Genomic DNA, 19,868 nt, shown 5'->3' on the forward strand with positions numbered 1-19,868 from the left:
AAATAAACATTTTAAGTGTGAGCAAATTACTATACATTTGGAGCAAATTGAATTAGGGAGTCACAAAAATAACCCAATATCTGATCAGAATTAACATTTATCCATTCACTTTATATTCCAAAAACTTCAAAGATGAGAGGTCAACTAGGTTTCAAAACAATGTGGACAAGAAAAGGACAAACTAATGTTAAAAATTATTTCTGTAATGGTGCTACAAGTTTCAGGCAAGTGGGAACAAATTGAATGTAGGCAAGATTTGTAAGTTGTATGTACATGTGGGCATACAACAAGTTACATGTAAATAATACTCAAGTTACATGTACATGATGTTCAAGTTATGCAAATGAAAAGGAAATGTGTAAAGAAACATTAAAACATTTCAAGTCTGTTTGTATAAGAGAAATTGTCAACTGTACAACTTGAAATGGGGGAGGTTTTTTATGTAAGTACAGGCTTATACCAATACAGACTTGTACATGTAATATTAAGTGAAGGCCAGCTCATACAAACACTATAAAAATATGTTCAGTATTTCTGTATGTGTATGTAGACAGTCACAGACTTTGTACATATGAGAGAAAAATGTATATAAGACGCTTGGACAATATAAAAAATTACATCAAATAATAAATATTTGTTCCAATTATTTTAACATTTCTTATTCAAATATTTCAATTCATTAAGCATGTAATGCTTGTTTCCTTTAAGAAAATACAATTTGAATTTGAATAAATGAATAAATAAATATCAACAAATCTTGAAACTGTAGACGCAGCCACGCAGGTGTAGATTCACTAGACTCATGTCAAATTTTGTTTGTTGCCAGGCTGAAGAAACGCATCATATGGCACCTGTAAGGTGATGGAAGGTTGTCAGATTTTTTTAAAACGAAATTTTGTAAAAATATCAATTCAAAAAAGCTCTAAGTTGGTAATACGTTAGTTTTTTTTAAGAAAGCAGAAATCTCAGCTCAGGTAAATGTTTAGATAGAATTAAATATGAGCGTTTTAAAACTGTAGAAATCTCAATTCACTAAATCAGACTCACCTGTAGCAGGCTGGGTTTGGGTTTTCTGAAAGCACTTGGTGGTCTTTTGATGGCAGACGTGTTACCTTCAGGTACAGTCAGCGCTCTGTTGCTGGTCTGGGAGGGAGAAAGTTGGTGACACAGATTATATTTGGTATTACGTAAACACTCTGATGTGTGTACTGGTCAACATAGACTGTTTTACAAATACAATAACTAATTTTTTGTCTTTTATTTACTCTCAGTAAACACTCAGTTTACACTAAACTTGTATGTTTTGTTTGGTCAAAAGTAATAAAAAATGAATTCTTTTGTTAGAAATAATTTTTCATCTTTCCAGGAAGGAAAGAAAGAAGTGTAGCCTACTGATGGAGGCGGGAATAATTTACACTATTAGGTAGAGTTGTGACTTGAATACAAATGATCTATTTGAAATTTAAACACACATATAATTACACCACTACTAGCCTATGTTTATTCAACTACCTATGATTTCAGTAATCTGCGATAATTAAAAACTTGAGTGCTTATATTTCTAAAACAAGTCTTCTAAATATATGAGATAATTAGAAAGATTGAAAAGTCATTCTCCACAATAAATTTATTAACATAAAATGAAATATAAATTATATGTAAGATAGTTGGTCTAAGCAAATAGTTTATTGAAGTTAGGTTATTAATTATAAAAAACCTCATATCTAAAGATAAATAAAGTATTCTTATTCAAGAGTATTTAATACAAAGTTTTGGATAAAATAACTCTTCAGTTTTAAACAGCACTTGAGCCCCACCCTCCCACCAGACCAACCTTTAGAGGGGGTAAGGCCACAGGCATGGACTCCCTCCCTCCCCCCCCCCCCCCAGACCAACCTTTAGAGGGGGTAAGGCCACACACAGACCAACCTTTAGAGGGGGTAAGGCCACACACAGACCAACCTTTAGAGGGGGTAAGGCCACACACAGACCAACCTTTAGAGGGGGTAAGGCCACAGGCATGGACTCCGCTTTTGAAGTCAGCAGATCATTCTGTGGCTCTAGTTGAACAACATTTGTTACGGCTGGTTCCTCTGGTAAACTTTTTAATTTACCCTCATCAGCTTCCACCATTTTACTGTCAGGAACATTTCTAGGAACAACAACAGAATTCTAAACAGTTGATATTGTGTTATCTTACAAAAAGAAACTTACAAACACATTTTTAAAAAAATTAAAATGTTTAAAAAATACAAAATTGTGAAGTGATCAAGTGAGGCTAAAGAAAATCAACATTCCATAGTTATCATTGTTCATTGAAACAATCGATACATTATTAATTGATGAGGCTCTGTAATTTAAAATTTAATGAGTAGAACAGATCTACAGCTAGTTTTAACAAAAGACCTGATTTGATTTTTAAAATATTTTTAAATAATAAATTTATTGATCAATCTGCAATATTACAGTTACATTTTTCAATACACAATAGCAACATGAGCTATTTGTTATTTAATTAAAAATTTAAAACTTTCAATATTGCAAATGATTCTACAAAAATTTTAAAGTTTTAAAACATTCGCCAACAAAGCCAACAAAAAAGACAAAAATGTCCTAAAACAGATTAAATTATTAAAATGCTTACAACAAAAAAAAAAAACAACATTAAGCTTGCTTCATGCAAAAAATTTAACAGAAAACATGTAAGTATTTACTTTTCATAACCTGTTTGTATGCCTATGTCAAAGTTACCTGAAAACTTGCGCAGGTATTAACTAACCTTCGCAGGTATTAACTAACCTTCGCCTGAATGTATTTCCTGAACTCTGCTCTGACAAGACAGCTAGCTTAACAGGCTGGGGGCTGTCATCTAACAGGGGGATAACTCTATCAAACTGGTGATAACCTTCATCAGACAGGGAGACCACTCTATCAGCACAGTTACTGATTACATCCCTCATCTTGTATGTCACAAACTTTATTTTGGTCTCACCGTACCTGATCACAAACAAACGGTTAAATTTGGGGGCGTGTCTCTCTGGTAGAGGGAACTAAGTATGTGCATATTTTTAATTAAAGGCCATAACTCTAAGTTTTTTTTAACCCTATCCTAAAATTCTTCACTTATTTGATTCATTTGAGTCCTACTCCTGCATTAACACAATAATATGCTTCACATAAAGTGAATAGCAAGAAGCCAATAGATCTATATATATTGAAATTAATTTTTAAGAAGCAAGATATCCCCAGAATAAATTAATAAGTTATGCATTAAATCTTCAAGTTGTAAAGTAATTGTGTGAAATAAATAAAAGTGAACACAAAATTAGACTGAATTGATTTCCTGATTTAAAATTTGTAGAATAATCACTTTAAAATATTCCATTTAAAAAATGTTATATAACTGTTTGATGTTTTGAACAAAAAATATTCAATAAATTAATTACTTTTTAAAATAGTAATTTGCTAAGATTTAAAATAGTGAATTGCTAATATTTAACAGTCATTTTTTTTAAGCTTTAGCAATGTGAAAACAAAAAAACTGAATGTATTAATGTGAAGACAGGCAAGCAGTGAAAATATATTTTAAATACAGCTTTAATAGCTCAATAAAATGAAATAAATTAAAAGATAAATAGTATTTATTTTAGAATTGAAACATTTATATAAAATAAGAAAGCATTAGTTTAATTCAATGATTTTTCTTCTGCTTAAAAAGCTTTTTTTTTAAAAATGACAACATAATTCAATAAAGTTATGACATTAAAACATAATTTATACATAGGATAAAAAAATTCTCTCACTTGTTTACGTAGTACCAGGGTGTTGGGCCATCAGGCACGACCTTGTTAGAGCGCAGACACGTACACGTACGCTCCAGCCACTCCCTAAAGCAGAAGAACAAGACGAGGCCAACTAGCAGGATCAGGATTAGCAGACACACCAGGACAATCAGCAGCTTGAACAGCACTGGGTCTTCTGCTGTGGAGGCTCCCACCGCTGGCACTACAGGAAATTAAAAATTGTTACGTTAATTGAGTTCAGTTTTTTACCTAGTTTTAGGGTCTATATTTTTATTTAAAATTTTTAGTCAGAATTTTTTATGCTTGAAAAAATGTCTATTATTATTAAAATGTATAATAATATAATTATAATTTATTGTAAAGTTTGCTTTGATTCTATTTCAATAATGGTGTGCCATATTTCCTGAAATTAATTTTTAAAATTTATTTTATGCAATATTTTCAGTTGATAAAACTATTTAATAGAAATATTTATTTTTAAATTTTCCTTCCTTCAAATTTTAACTTTTAAAATGGTCACAGAAATGTCAGGTAAACATGTAATAATCATAGACGTCTTAGAACTAGATTGAACACTTTAAAACTACGTAACTCCAGAACTAAAGAGTGAAGGCTTACATGCATCTGGCAGGGAGGTCACTTGTGTTGTGGTTGGGTAGGTCACTTGTGTTGTGGTCGGGTTTTCTTTAAACAAAAAAATTTTATAAAAAAAAAGACATGAATGCTGAGCATTTTAAAAATTATTACATTTTTCCTAAAATTTTATTGGCGCACCATAAGCTTTTAAGTATCAAATTACTTAAATTGATTGTTGCATAAATCATTATTCTAGGCCTATATTGGCCTAAATGAAATAAATATCAATTATTACATAGATTTATAAGCTAATAACAGTTCATTAAAGTGACTTGTTATGTAATATCAAAATACGTAATATCTAAATATTTATTCATGTAGGCTTGCCGTACCTGAACATGCAGCACGTACGTCGCCACTTGACCCAGTTGTTGATGACGTATAGCTGCAGGCATCACAGAACAGTTGACCGCCAGAGCTGGAGTAGAACCCAGATGGACATGACTGGCAGTCTCCAAGTGTCTCGTTATAAAAGTTTCCTTCTGGACAAAAGTCTTTTGGTTGCAGAAAAATAAAAAAAAAGGAAACTTTAAAGACCCTGCCATAGACCAACCATTGGTTGAAATATTTTCCTAAAATGTAAACAGAAGGAAAAATTGGTTCAAATTGGGGATACTTTTTGTGTGCAATGACAACTACAGATTTTAAACACACAAACTATAGATCACTTGGTAATGTATTCACGAAATGTGACATTTATTTTAGCACAACCTAGAGCTCAAAACTGTGCAATAGAAGCCTAATTTGTAGTTTTATCAAAGAAAATCATTTACTTATGGCACACTTCTAATATTATTTAGGCTTACTACTTCACACAAAAAACACATTACTACTGCAATCAAATAACACACGACAACACATGTATACTAAACAAATATATACTAAACACATAATTATATACTAAACACATATATACTATACTAAACACATGCTACGCTACTAAACACATGGCACAGCTACACACTACTGATCCAATTTACAGTCTGAGTTAAGCTACATATTGCAAAACAACACAGATGAGACACATTACACACTGACTATAGCAGTCTGTGAGTGAATGTCCCCCCTCCTCTCCCCCCACTCACTGTAGCAGTCTGCCTGTGAATGTGTCCCCACGTGGCTTGTGGTTGTCCCAGCAGGACAACTCTGGCACCTGTTGTCCTCCGCTGTACCTGTGGTACCTGTGCTCCCCAGGTAGGACCCTCTAGGACAGGCTACACACATCTTCCTGTCTGTGTCGTAGTAGTATCCCAGGCCACACTCAGCTGTGGGGAGCAAAAGATCTTTTAACAGTGTGAGACATTTTCCCATTATCTTATAAGCCTACATCTTCTTCTACGTTCTTAATTTTAGTATTGGAAGGGATTCCCCCCAACAAAATTAAGTATTGTATGTCAACTTCTCATGCATTATATATTTCAGCCTGCTTTTCTTTTTGGCTGTGCTTCCATAGCCTTTATCCAACCATATATCTTTTAACAGTGTGAGACATTTTACCATTATCTTATAGGCCTACATCTTCTTCTACGTTCTTAATTTTAGTATTGGAAGAGAGTCCCCCCCAACAAAATTAAGTATTGTATGTCAACTTCTCATGCATTATATATTTCAGCCTGCTTTTCTTTTTGGATTTGCCTCCATAGCCTTTGTTCAACCAAGAACAAACTACAAGACAGCAGTTATTTGATTTTGGAGTTGTCTCTCTTAGAAGAGTTGCTGTCCCCAGCTATCAAGCCTCATCTGTTCGAGGGTTCAAACTTGTGACATTTCAGTTTAGCAACCATGAGCTTTACTGACTCGACCACACTGACCTAGGGCTACATATTTTATGAAAATGTACAAGTTTTTTCATAAAATTATCCAATAAATTTATAGGCATGAAGCGGATGTATCTTTCAACAGAAAAATCTAGTAGGTCTACTAAACAATCTACACCAAAACTTAACTCACTAACTATTTTTACTGCAAATATAAGCTATAATTTTATGTTACTCTTTTCTTAACTCTCAAACTTGTTTGTGACTGAAAATATTAGTTATTACTACTAGATCTATTAGGCCTTATTAAAAAATGAAATGTATTAATAATTCTTAAAATAATTTTAAACTTACAAAGCATGGAGTAAAGAGGTAAAAAGAAGAGAAATTTATTAACATATTGATAATAAGCAACAAACAGAGCTAACATATTTAAAAGAATGAAGTGCTAGAAATACAATACATCTTATGTAGACATTACCACAGCAGTTTCCTATTAGCACTGTCCCGTTTAAACAACTTGAGACAGGAGAGATAACCAGGGACTGTACATCTGGAGTAGCTTGCCCCTGGTAGAGAGAATACAAACATAAGCCTACAGGTTTTATAAAAAAAGACAACAGTACTAAATGTTACAGATTAAATGTTAAAACATATTTTGTGTTAAAAAAGTAATTGAACTACTAGATTTAAATCCTGTTAGGGCTACAGTTTTATATTTAAACAAACAAATAAAAATCAAACAATAGGCTTTATAATCTCAAGAAGAATCCAAGACTTTCTATTTTTTTTTTAAAACCTCAAACTTACACTATAAGTGAAGGAGCCATCATCAACAAATGCTGCAGTAATTAATTGTTCCACATCCTGAGTTAATGGCCCATCAAACTTTTTTAGAGGCGAGCTAAGATTGTTGTGAAAGTAATTACAAAATTAAGTTTAAATTTCTTTAAAGAAATTATTTGATAAATCATTTAAAAATGCAACTTAACCCTTTAAACCCTGGCCTCCCTGGCCTAATTTCTTCCATTTCCTGAGCTCCCAGGCCCAAACCAAATTTCACTTATCTGCTTCTAACTTTGCCTATAACTTTTGAACCATTTGAGATAGTGACAAAACCAGAGTAACTCACCTATTTACTGTTATTATAATAACCGAATAATAAAATAATGTAAAATAACCAATTTTTTTTTGTTGACATTGTATTTTACAAAATGCAAACACTTTCAACTATCCTCAAAATCTATTTTTAGAATGATAACCCCTCGGTAAAAAGACATGTGCGCCATTTTATTCAGTATACCGCTAATTATATTTACGACGGTATACCAGCCACTATGACTATGACGCTAGATCACTGGGCCAGAAAACTGGCTTTTCGGACATATATGCCTAATTTTGAAGCCGGTTTTCCGGCTTGTCTGGGTCAAAGGGTTAATAAAACTTTGCCAATTCTAATGGACAAAAATTAATGTAAAAGGTTAGGCACAGGAGGGAATTAACTCTTGGACACAGAAGGGAATTAACCCTTAATCACAGAAGGGAATTAACTCTTAAGCACAGGAGGGAAGTAACTCTTAAGCACAGAAGGGAATTGACTCTTACACAAAGAAGGGAATTAACTCTCACCTAACAGAAGTGAGTTTCCATGTAACATGGCCACCATAAGCTTGAGTACAGTCTACTGTTACAATGGTGTTCTGACAGGGATTTGAACCACAGACACCAGGCCATACAGCCTGCAGGTCTACCAGTGAGGTGAGAATTTGTTGAGGTAGAGACGAGCACACTGAGGTGTTGTAAAAATAGTAGAACACCTGGATGATGTAGTCTTTCAATGGTGGGGAGCAGACTGGAAAACATTTGAACATTTTAGTCTTGAATACATATTTATGTTTTGTTTACATCAACTTTTTCAACATTGCATTTTTTACAAATATTTTATACTTTTCCAAAATATTTATTTCTTTGATTTACTGTGACCTTTTCAATTTATTTTTTATTGTTCTGGTAAGTGTTCTGTTTGAACCAATGGTTCATTGAATCCATCACATACAGGGAAAGCGTGGGCACCTTTACTTCTCCCCAACAGGCAACTAGAGCTAGGTTCTCATTAGAGCTGGCTGAACTCAGTGATATCTTACAGATCTAAACCTTTTGGGTTAGTAATAGAATGCTCTACCACTCCACACCAATGATATTAAAAAGATTCCCTTTTATACCTAGCGATTTATTGGGAGATGAAGTAGAGTTAACATGTTTTTAGTCACATGAAATCATGGTGTTGTCAGCACTAAGCTCATCTGCCTTTACTTTTCCCAACCTAAGTCAGTTACGCAACAGCGCTGGGTGGACTCAGGGACATCCTACAGTCACATGTTCAAACCGAGATCCAAACGATAGACTTTACTAGCAGCTAAACTATCAATGATTACTACATTCTTCACTAATACAAAACTAGGCAATGGCTTTGATAAATTACCACCATTAACATGTTAAATGTGCACAGTTTTCTCTAACTAAGCAAAAATTTATTTTAAATCCTCTATTACATCTATATTCAAACATTTAGTTAAAACTAATTCACAAAGTTTTCTATTTTCATCAGTGGCGTAGCCAGGATCGTCTCAAGGGGGGGTTCCAATTTTTACCCAGGGACAAACTTTCGATTTGCAACCCCCCTCAAACTTTTGATTTGCACCCCCCTCATACTTTATATATATACCGAGGGGTCTATGGGGGGGTTATGACCACCCCTAACCCCCCCTGCCTATGCCACTGATTTTCATCCTACAGCTGTACCTACCTGAGCAGGACGGATATTCAAAGCGCAGGATCCTCTCCAGGGAGTCAAACATGCCTGACGTGCCACAGCTGTAGTACCGCGGTGCCTCCGCGGACAGCTTCAGCCCGCTGTTACACTCCACCGTACAGCGCAGGCTGTTGTTGACCTGCACACACACCTGCATCTGGTTTGGTTCTGTCACAGGCCGCAGGCAGGGTTTACCTGTCAGGTGTAAACAAAATTGTGTTTAAAGCTAGTTTGTAGAGAGCTGGTTTAGTATTCAAATGTTGGCTTTGTTACTGTCATAATGAACATCTGACATTTTGTTCAGTCACAGGCGGCAGGTAGGGTTTACCTGTCAGGTGTCAAAAGTTGTGGTTTTTGCTGTCAGGTGTCAAAAGTTGTGGTTATTGCTGTCAGGTGTCAAAAGTTGTGGTTTTTGCTGTCAGGTGTCAAAAGTTGTGGTTATTGCTGTCAGGTGTCAAAAGTTGTGGTTATTGCTAGTTGCTTGTACAAGTCAGAGTGGGTTCAGTATTCAAATGTTTAATTTGTTACTGTTATAATGAAAATCTGGCATTTTGTTCATGTGTTAACACTGCAATCGTTCACTTTCTTTACCTAAATTGTTTCAGGATGATATAATTACTATTGTCTTAATATATAAAAGCACATGTGCGCACTTCTCTCTCTCTGTTTGCAAAATATTTTTGCAGGATATCACATAATCTTCAGTGATATATGGAGAACTTGATTTGGACTTTGGTTGAAAAAAATATGGTAGATGTTTTAAATGTATAAACAAAATTTTATTTTAAGAAGAAAAATAAAAAATAAAGGCATATTCAAAAGTAGAAAAACAGTTTTAATTATGTAACACGAAAAGTGTTTATAGTTGGAACAAGAAAGCAGAAATTGATGACGCCACATGGAAGTGGTGATGTGGTAAAGCGAAACCTACGTCTGTTGAAAATCTTGAATGATGGAAGTCGTGATGTGATAAAATTTTAAAAAACCTACGTCTGTTGAAAATCTTTAATGATGGAAGTGTTGATGCGATAAAAAAAAAACCTACGTCTGTTGAAAATCTTGAATGATGGAAATCGTGATTTGATAAAATAAAAAAACCTACGTCTGTTGAAAATCTTGAATGATGGAAGTTGTGATAAAATAAAAAAAAAACCTACGCCTGTTAAAAATCTTGAATGAGGAAGTTGTGATAAAATAAAAACCTACGTCTGTTGAAAATCTTGAATGATGGAAGACGTGATGTGATAAAATAAAACAAAACCTACGTCTGTTGAAAATCTTGAATGATGTAAGTCTTGATGCGATAAAATAAAAAACCTACGTCTGTTGAAAATCTTGAATGATGTAAGTCTTGATGCGATAAAATAAAAAAACCTACGTCTGTTGAAAATCTTGAATGATGTAAGTCTTGATGCGATAAAATAAAAAAACCTACGTCTGTTGAAAATCTTGAATGATGTTAAGTCTTGATGCGATAAAATAAAAAAACCTACGTCTGTTGAAAATCTTGAATGATGTAAGTCTTGATGCGATAAAATAAAAAAACCTACGTCTGTTGAAAATCTTGAATGATGTAAGTCTTGATGCGATAAAATAAAAAAACCTACGTCTGTTGAAAATCTTGAATGATGTAAGTCTTGATGCGATAAAATAAAAAAACCTACGTCTGTTGAAAATCTTGAATGATGTTAAGTCTTGATGCGATAAAATAAAAAAACCTACGTCTGTTGAAAATCTTGAATGATGTAAGTCTTGATGCGATAAAATAAAAAAACCTACGTCTGTTGAAAATCTTGAATGATGTAAGTCTTGATGCGATAAAATAAAAAAACCTACGTCTGTTGAAAATCTTGAATGATGTAAGTCTTGATGCGATAAAATAAAAAAACCTACGTCTGTTGAAAATCTTGAATGATGTTAAGTCTTGATGCGATAAAATAAAAAAACCTACGTCTGTTGAAAATCTTGAATGATGTAAGTCTTGATGCGATAAAATAAAAAAACCTACGTCTGTTGAAAATCTTGAATGATGTAAGTCTTGATGCGATAAAATAAAAAAACCTACGTCTGTTGAAAATCTTGAATGATGGAAGTCGTGATGCGATAAAATTTAAAAAAAAAACCTACGTCTGTTGAAAATCTTGAATGATGTAAGTCTTGATGCGATAAAATAAAAAAACCTACGTCTGTTGAAAATCTTGAATGATGGAAGTCGTGATGCGATAAAATTTAAAAAAAAAACCTACGTCTGTTGAAAATCTTGAACGAGCACAGGTCAGTGCTACCCTGCAGGTCAAACATGGCGTAGGTGGCAGCGTAAGCTCCCCACTCCATCTGTGTCTCACCAGACACCAGCGTGGTCAGCTCACTTGTGCTGCCGTTAGACGGTGGCGCCACTGGTGTGGTCCATGTAGGGGAGCTCACTCTCTCTGATATTAGCATTTGGTCTTTTGGACAGGAGATAAACTTTGGGAAACCTGAAAGAAAAACATCAAAATAAATTAATATTTTTCTAGAACTTGATAAACATTAAGATTAATTATTGAACTTACCATAAATATTTTAAAGAAATAAAAAAGTATTGTTTAAATCTCAAAATAAATTAATATTTTTCTAGAACTTGATAAACATAAAGTAGATCAATCATTAAACTTATAGTAACTATTCTAAAGAAATAAAAGTAATTATTGTTTAAATCTCAAATTAAATTGTTAGAAAGTAAATGATGTTGACAGTGACAACTGCTTTAAAAAATTTATTAAAAATTTACAAAAAACATTCACAAAATTTAAAAAGAATTGTAAAGAAACTTTAAGTGCCATTTTTGTAAATATTTCTTTAAAATTTCTTTAAAATTAAAATGTTTAAGAAAACGAAGAACAAAATGTTTCTATTACTTTGGTTGAGACTTTTGCAAGAAGAAGCTGTGAGGCACAGCCCAGACGTCAGCTCACTGTTAAAATCCACAGGGGCAGCAGTCCCCATTGCCATGGCAACTGTAAAACCAAACAGCACCCCCTTAGGGACAGCTGTTTTGTTGGTGTAAAGTTCCACCAGTTCTGCTGCTGTCAGTGCCTGGTCCACAACAAATACGCGGCTGAGCCTGCCTGTCATGCCATTTGTGTGGTCCAGTGTGTTGGAGGTTTTACTGTAGACACCTCCAAGTACAAGCCAACAGCTAGAACACAGATAATACAAAATGTAAGTCTATAGTTGTGTGGTTCGCTATTTTGAAGGTTTTACTGTAGACACCTACGCAGCTAGAACAGAGATAAGTAGAAAAGAAAATGTAAGTCTATATATTATTGTGATCCACTATATTGAAGGTTTACTGTAGACACTTTCAAATAGAAGAAAACCGTTAGAGCAAAGAAAATACAGATTGTACAAAGTGTATGTCCAGTCTATATACACATCATTTAATTTTCTGTGGCACAAGAAGTAGATGTGCAATAAGCTCTCCCACTTCTCATGACAAAATTTTATTCCAGTATTCAAAATATAAATTAAGTTGTACAGAAAACATAAAAGATTTATGTAAAAGCAATGTGATGAAATATTTCTTTAATCCTTGATAACTTTCATGATACCAGATACCCAAACTAATTCAAACCAACTTACAACGTGTTGATTGGTTGATCCTTGGCGTAACTGCTGATCTCTGCCACCAGCTGACCATCAACATACAACACCACAGTCCCTGTAGACTTGCTCCAAGACAGACCAACATGGTGCCACACTCCATCATTCAGAGTTTTGTTGTATGAAAGGACTCTTGTCCCACCAAACCCCAACACAGCCTGGTTGACCTCTAACCTCAGCAGGTCAGTGCTGTCAGAGAAGTTGCTTTCTGGGCTGGATACAGAGTTCAAAAGATGGAAGAAAACAACAACACAAATACATTGTTATTAATAGTTTCTTGTGTAATGTCATTTTAATTTGGGTAAACATATATGGACCCTATAAACAACAACACAAACTCATTTTTATCAATCTTTTCTTGTTTGATTTTAATTTTTTTATTTGGGTAAACCATATATGGACGCTGCACTTTGTCAGTCAGAATTGAACATGGAACAAAGATACGTTTGTATTATAGGGTCATAAATTAATGTATGAGCACCCTTTTTTACTCTTATACCATCTTTGATAGCTCAATCTTTCTCATTAGCCAGGCAGACTGGAATAGGGTTTAAAAATTGAGCATCTCTTCCTAGGCTTTTGATTCCAACCATACATGGCACTAACTGGTTTGGCCATGGGGGGTAGTTTGATCAAAGAAAGGCCTATGGTCTCAAACTCATGACTTTCAGGTTAGTAAGCGTATGTTATACAACTAGACCAAGCCTATAATGTATGGACTAAAAACTTCAGTTTTACAGTAGGCCTACATTGAGTGACTTACCCGAGGCCGTAGAGTGAGAGTATGACCCCAGGGGTCACTGCCCTGGTGTACCTGACCCAGACACTGCAGGAGAGAGCTGAGCTGTTGATTGGCTGGACCAGCTGCTGGTAGTCTGTGTCCTGGTAGGTCAACTCAGGCATGACCAGGACATCAAACTCATGGGAGACAACTAAAGAAACAAAATACACATTTTTTACAGAGTAGAAGAAATTCATTTATCTATAACCAAAAAAGTTTTCCAACATGTAAGGTAGTTCAAAACTAGTTAAGTAGTTCATTTTCATTGTGAAAACAATTTAAAATCATACAATAAAATATATCTGAGTAGCCAAGAATTAAAAAAAAAAATTCACTTAGTAAACAAAATGATGAAGTTATTATTAAATTACATTCTTAAATAGTTTAGAAGTATGATTAAAAATAATCTTCCACTGAAAATATATATGAAAATGAAAAAAACTATAAACAATAACAATTTCAAATTTATCTGCTACAGCACATTTCACATTTAGTTTATAGGGAAATGGCAAAAGGGGCAAAAAAGCTTAACCCTTTATCTACTGACGGTACTTATAAGTACCACTTTAATTAAGTGCCTGTATTATATTAAATTAAATACGAATTTTAAAAATTATTGATGTATTTTATAGTATTATCTCCCCCGAGTCGCCGGTAGTCAGAGGTATCAATGTTTTTAAAAAAAATTAATGGTGTGGCGCTTTTTCAATGTCTTGCTATATCGGTAGTTCACAATTTTTCTGTACATTTCTCACACCCGTTCCTGATTTCCTTTTGTTTTACCTTATTTTTCAAGTTTTCAACCCCAAATATTTTTTATTGGCACCTTCAATAGTCAGGCAAACGCGTTTAACTTCTAGTTATACAATTTTAATCAAATTGTCTTTGTATTAGATCGATGTTTACAAGTGGACTTATAAGTACCGTCAGATCACACGGTCATTTTTTTTGGATTTTTAGAAAATTGCAGATTTGTTAGGTGGAGTTACATAAATATTGTCTTGATAATTACTTATCGAAATGTACTCAAAAAATGATATTTACACATTTATAAGAAGGTTTGCATATGGTTTACCTAAGAAATATTGTAATTACATGTTCATTTCTAGTAGTAAAAAAAAACAAAAATAAAGGTATTAGTTGCAGGCTCGTTTATAAGGTTTAGTATACTTCATTTGTATACCAAAGCCTAGTTCAGGTTGTAAGATTTAATTTGTTAGTTATATTTACTGCAATGAACTGTCTTGCCTACAACAACAAGCATTTACGTAATGTATACCTGTAGACTAGTTATAGTCCATACTTCTGTATATAGTATAGATCTATAAGGTAAATTTTAATCAGTAAACAGAAAAGAGTAATCCACTACTTCTTCCAAAACACATTGAGCTCACTTCTATTTATGAACTTTGCACTGTAGTGTAGACTTGTCATAACATTATAGTAGGCTACAATTATATTAGTATTTCTAGTAGTTGTGTGCTGAATGACTAGGCTTTTGTTTGTTTATGCGGCTCATTGTACTAGTTATTGGAAGCTTCCAGCAAAAGCATATTCATTCCGGCAACCGTTGCAACACTAGAAAGACCACAGACAAGATTGAGGGAGCATGACATGTCGACTACTTTTGCTGTGTTTGAGGTCTAAGATGTGTTCCGATAGAAAATCCAGTAAAAATCGTACTCAAAATATACTTTTGTGCTGTATTTATGTGTGAAAATTACAATAAGTGATTGTTATAATGATTGCCATGTTATTAGTTAATAAATTGTATCGTTTGTTCCTGTTTTGTAAAAAAAAAATTTTTTGAAAAAAAATGTCCTACTTTACTGACGGTACTTATAAGTACCAATATCTGTTTGGGCCATTAAAAATTTATAAAACGAAATTTCCTTCGATATATGCTTTGAATGTGCCAAAAGCAATATAGTAACACATTGTTTAAGTAAAAATCTCATTCAGAACATAATTCCGTAAATAAAGGGTTAAACCTTGATGTAATGTCTATATTTAGTAAAACAATCTCGGGCAGATGAGGCTCGTTAGCTGGGGACAGCCACTCATCTAGGAGAGACAACTCCAAAATTAAACAACTGCTGCCTTGTAGTTTGTTCTTGGTTGGACAAAGGCTATGGAAGCAAATCCAAAAAGAAAAGCAGGCTGAAATCTGAGTCAATGGCCTCAATGGCGCATAACCAGTTGACACGTAACGCTTAATTGTGTTGAAGGCGTGGTCGAGTCGGCAAAAAGCTCATGGTTGATAAATTCGAACAAAGTCTCGAGTTCAAACCCACTGGCAGATAAATCTCGATTCCCTTCAACACCAATAATTAAGAACGAAGAAGAAGAAGAAAGAAGTAAAACAATTTTCTTCAACGATTGTTTTAAACTGTAGAACACCTTACAGGTATGAATGGTTTACCTTTGTTACAATCTGCCCCCATCATGTTCCCCCCACACAGACAGGTTGGTCCAGGGAGACTTGTGTTACATGAGGGGTCTGATGGACAGGTGGTGACCGCACACAGGTTGATTCTCTTCTCACACTGGTCTCCTTCAAAACCTGCAACAATCAATACATTTTTATTTAATTAGTCTGGTCTGAAATTAGATTCAAGTAACTTCAAATGCTTAACAATGCAACACAACTCCAGAATATATTAATAAACAGATGTTTTTATGAAAAGAATTTGAGATGATTCTCTAACAACACATTGAAGATTCTGATGAACACTCAACTTCTAGCATGAAATTCTTATAATATTAGGCTTGAGTCTAGTGGACAAAAGGTGTACTCTCTAGATCTGGTACTTAAAGATAACCATACTGTCAAGAAAAGTTAAGGCTAGCGTCATAATCCTACTCTACTTCGCCCACCCATCTGGATAATATAAGCTGATGTATAACAATTTATACCATTTCTTAATGAAATCCTGTTTTCCAATAACAGATTGATTTATAAAACAAGAGTCAACAGGAAAACTTACCTTGAGCACATTTGGAGCAGGTAAAAAACTTACCTTGAGCACAATGACATGTCAGACCAGATGACGTCACAACACAGGTGCCACCATTGGAGCAGGATGTTGGTGAGCACACAATGTCCTCAATCTCACAGAAGGTCCCGTTGCGGCCTGTAAAAAGTTCAATCATACACTCACACATTTTTTAGTATTGGATGCTGATGTTTACCTTTAGAACACTTTAAATTTAAAGTTGATCCAGGATTTACGTTTTCGATTTAGAAAATCAAAAATCAAAATTAATATAATATTTAAAAAGTAGCAAACTAATAAGTTCAAGCGCAGCAGCTAATTTCAAGACAACACCTCACCAGGTCCACAGGAGCAGGTAATGGTCCCATTTGTAAAGCTACACTGGCTCCCTGCCCCCACACAGGGGTTCACTAAATCACACATGCTGTACTTGGTCTCACATCTGTTGCCATAGTAACCAGACAAGCAGGAACACCTGTAGCCCAGGTTGTAGCTGAGGCAGGAGCCCCCATTGAGACAGGGGGATGGCTGGCAGTGGTCAAGCTCCGTGCTGCAGTTGGTGCCGGTGTAGCTGCGGCCACACTGGCAGGTGTAGGAGTTGGACAGCTGGACACAGGTGCCGCCATGACGGCAGGGGTATGACTGGCACAGGATGTCTGATACCTTCAGAGTTAGAGCGGCAGGATGAAAATATCAATACTATCACAGCAATGATAAAAAAGTAGTTTATCCAGTATTCACAGCGCATCCTTAATCAACCCAATGATTAGGCTTACTATCTAGGTCTACATTAACTGAGACAATTTACTAATTTACTTGTTATATAGCCTGCATAAAAACACTAGTATTAGAATACAATATAGTTCCAAGGTTTTTTCCTCAGTGTGGGTCTATAAATTTGTAGCCAGGTTAGGTTTAGTTTAGTGATAGTCCCCTACTTGCAAAAATGGGAGCAGGACATTCCCCCCCCCCCCCTTCAGCAGATTCATTAAACATTTTAAGGTATTTTTTTTTTTATTGGTCACGTTTATTTTATCACTTCTCATGAAAATTAAAAACTTGTTTATTAAGACTTCTGAATTGTAAGGTAGTAAAACAAGGTTTAGTTTAGGACAAAGTTGCTTTAGTAAAGGAATTTTTCTTTCATTTTTATATAGGGCCTACAGTCCAAAATTCTTTACCTTAATTAAATTATAGTAAAGTAAAATAAAAAAAGAAAAAAAGTTTTGTTAAAACCAAGTTCCATGTTTTCAACATACCGAGCAGTTCTTGCCATAGTACCCTGGGTCACACACACAAGTGTAGTCCCTGTACAAATCTGTGCAGCTGCTGTGGTTGGCATTACACGGGTTGGTGCTGGGTTGGCAGATGTTGTAGCTGTCTGTACAGGTGGCTCCTAGATTTCAAACCATAGACAGTTTTATTATTGCTTTCTTGAACATTAATTTAAAAATTCTTACAATGAACAAAAAAAAAAAAAGATTAATAATAATGTCACGACTTATTTTAAAACTGAGATTCATGTTTATTGTAAAATTTAACTCCCATTTTAATTTTTTTATAAATTTAATAAAAATATGGCCATCTCTAGAATTTGATATAACAAAAAATGGGAAATACCGGAAGTGTCAGCAGGACAGCGGCAAATAAATTTATCTCCAGACTGGGGTGGTGGGTCAAGGTCAGTGCAGTTTCCTCCATTCTGGCAGGGGTTGGGGTCACAGTCGTTGATGTTGTGTTGACAGTTGGCACCCTCATAACCTGTGGGGAGTTAGACAATAAAATTTATTCAACACTTGTATAGTTGCACAATTAGTTAAACTGATCACATAGCCAGATAGACGATAAAATAATATTGGCAAAAGTACAGAGCCAGTTAGACAAAAATATAATTTGAGAACCTTCATAACCTCTAATATAAAAGCAGTTGTAGAATGCAATAATAAATCCTCAGTTTACATAACATTTGATAGCTAAATAAATATTAATTTGTTACTTGAGTGATGTATGAGCAACCCCTAACAAAGAAATACAAGATGTATACCTTGTGGACAGGTACAAGTGTACGAGTCACCAACTTTGGTACAGTTTCCTCCATGTTGGCACTGACTGGGGTTGCAGGCATCTTCTTTGATTACACAGCTGCCATTGTCTACAAGAAAAGTTGGGTGAATCAGGGAACATATTTATTACACTGCTTTTACACTTGCCAGATGTATAGGAAGAAAGTCTTCGCAAAATTACACCTATGGCAAAGAATGTGTATAGAAAAACAGAGCATTGAATATAATAACACTGTTGAGGTATTAGGACCTCTAGGTTTGTAATATTTAACATTTATGCATTAAATGTCAAATTGCTGATTACACAATCAAAAATTAAGCCCTACTTACTGTCTTTTACAAATCCATCCTGGCATATACACGCCACCTGATTGGTCAGGTAATTGTCCACACAATGACCGAAACCTGGGCATGTGTTTGGATTACATCTGCTGACATACACCTCACAGAAGTTTCCAGAAAAACTTCCATTACAGACACAGGACAGAGTGGCGCCTACCCCATCAATACAAGTTCCATTGTTCTTACATGTACTTGGCTGGCAGTAATCTGGTTGGAATAACACAGGTCAAATTTGACATCAAATTCAAATAGTCTTTTTTTTTCCAGTGTTTAAATTAAAACTATTGCTTTTGGCTTAAATATATTAATATTGATATTTATAATATATTATTTTGTTAAATGCAGCAATAAAATCAAATAATATCTGTGAATTTTGGAAGTTTGAAACAGCCTATCTGCCCTCACCAATATCAATTTCACATGAGTCTCCAGAAAAACCTGGCAAACATCTGCACACTCTGGTGACGTTGGCGTATGCCTCACATGTTGCTCCGTTCTTGCATGGGTTCAAATCACATGGCCGTTTGGGTTTGGTGCAGCTGATGGGGAATTGTTTCAACATTATTTCACAATTTTAGCAATAGCACAGATTTACATTGACTGACTTAGCAGTGAACTGGACATATAATGTAGAGTTTATCTATTTGTGTCACCTTAGCAAATAAAGGGATACTGTGGTCAGTTTTATGTCCAGCCAGGGGCGTAGCAAGGGGGGGGGGGGCGGGGGGTGCGGACCGCACCGGGTGACACCATTTAGGGGGGTGACACCAAGGCAAAAAATAGCAAAATATATAGAGAAAAACTTGAGGGGGGGTGCAAATTGAAAGTTTGAGGGGGGGGGGTGCAAATCGAAAATTTGAAAGTTTGTCCCTGGGAAGGGTCTCTATGCCTCTGGGGGGGGTGACACCATTAAGTGCCGCACCGGGTGACACCCAACCTCGCTACGCCACTGTGTCCAGCCATATTACTTTCCCTTAGGTGAGTCAGGTGCTCATGAGGTTTGAGTGGACTTGGGGACAACCTATGGACTCTAGTC

The 19,868-nt window shown here is 34.9% G+C and overlaps 1 protein-coding gene across 1 annotated transcript; it reads right to left on the reverse strand.

The window, feature by feature from the left end:
• Positions 1-603: 603 nt before the first annotated feature.
• Positions 604-19,394, reverse strand: LOC131953095 (uncharacterized). Its single transcript, XM_059316131.1, has 24 exons — positions 19,238-19,394; positions 18,821-19,039; positions 18,472-18,579; positions 18,048-18,188; positions 17,687-17,823; positions 16,766-17,090; positions 16,452-16,565; positions 15,854-15,994; positions 13,414-13,582; positions 12,630-12,863; positions 11,906-12,186; positions 11,255-11,485; positions 9,003-9,203; positions 7,826-8,048; positions 7,007-7,100; positions 6,678-6,765; positions 5,525-5,704; positions 4,772-4,933; positions 4,422-4,487; positions 3,804-4,005; positions 2,800-2,997; positions 1,996-2,152; positions 1,048-1,143; positions 604-851 (listed from the first exon to the last, which is right to left on the reverse strand). Exons 1-24 carry the CDS (start codon positions 19,392-19,394, stop codon positions 801-803), a joined length of 3,975 nt encoding a protein of 1,324 aa, XP_059172114.1. The 3' UTR covers positions 604-800.
• Positions 19,395-19,868: the final 474 nt, after the last annotated feature.

The sequence above is a fragment of the Physella acuta genome, unplaced genomic scaffold (assembly GCF_028476545.2).
Source record: "Physella acuta isolate Inbredline_101_S28 unplaced genomic scaffold, ASM2847654v3 ptg000905l, whole genome shotgun sequence".
NCBI classification, from domain to species: domain Eukaryota; kingdom Metazoa; phylum Mollusca; class Gastropoda; family Physidae; genus Physella; species Physella acuta.

Coding starts and splice junctions, on each gene's coding strand:
- LOC131953095 (XM_059316131.1), bottom strand. CDS start 19,394: ATGTTGAAACAATTCCCCATCAGCTGCACCAAACCCAAACGGCCATGT. Junction 11,486..11,905: donor TTGCAAAAGTCTCAACCAAA/GTAATAGAAACA, acceptor TTTTTCTTTCAG/GTTTCCCAAAGTTTATCTCC. Junction 7,101..7,825: donor TGGAAACTCACTTCTGTTAG/GTGAGAGTTAAT, acceptor CAACAATCTTAG/CTCGCCTCTAAAAAAGTTTG.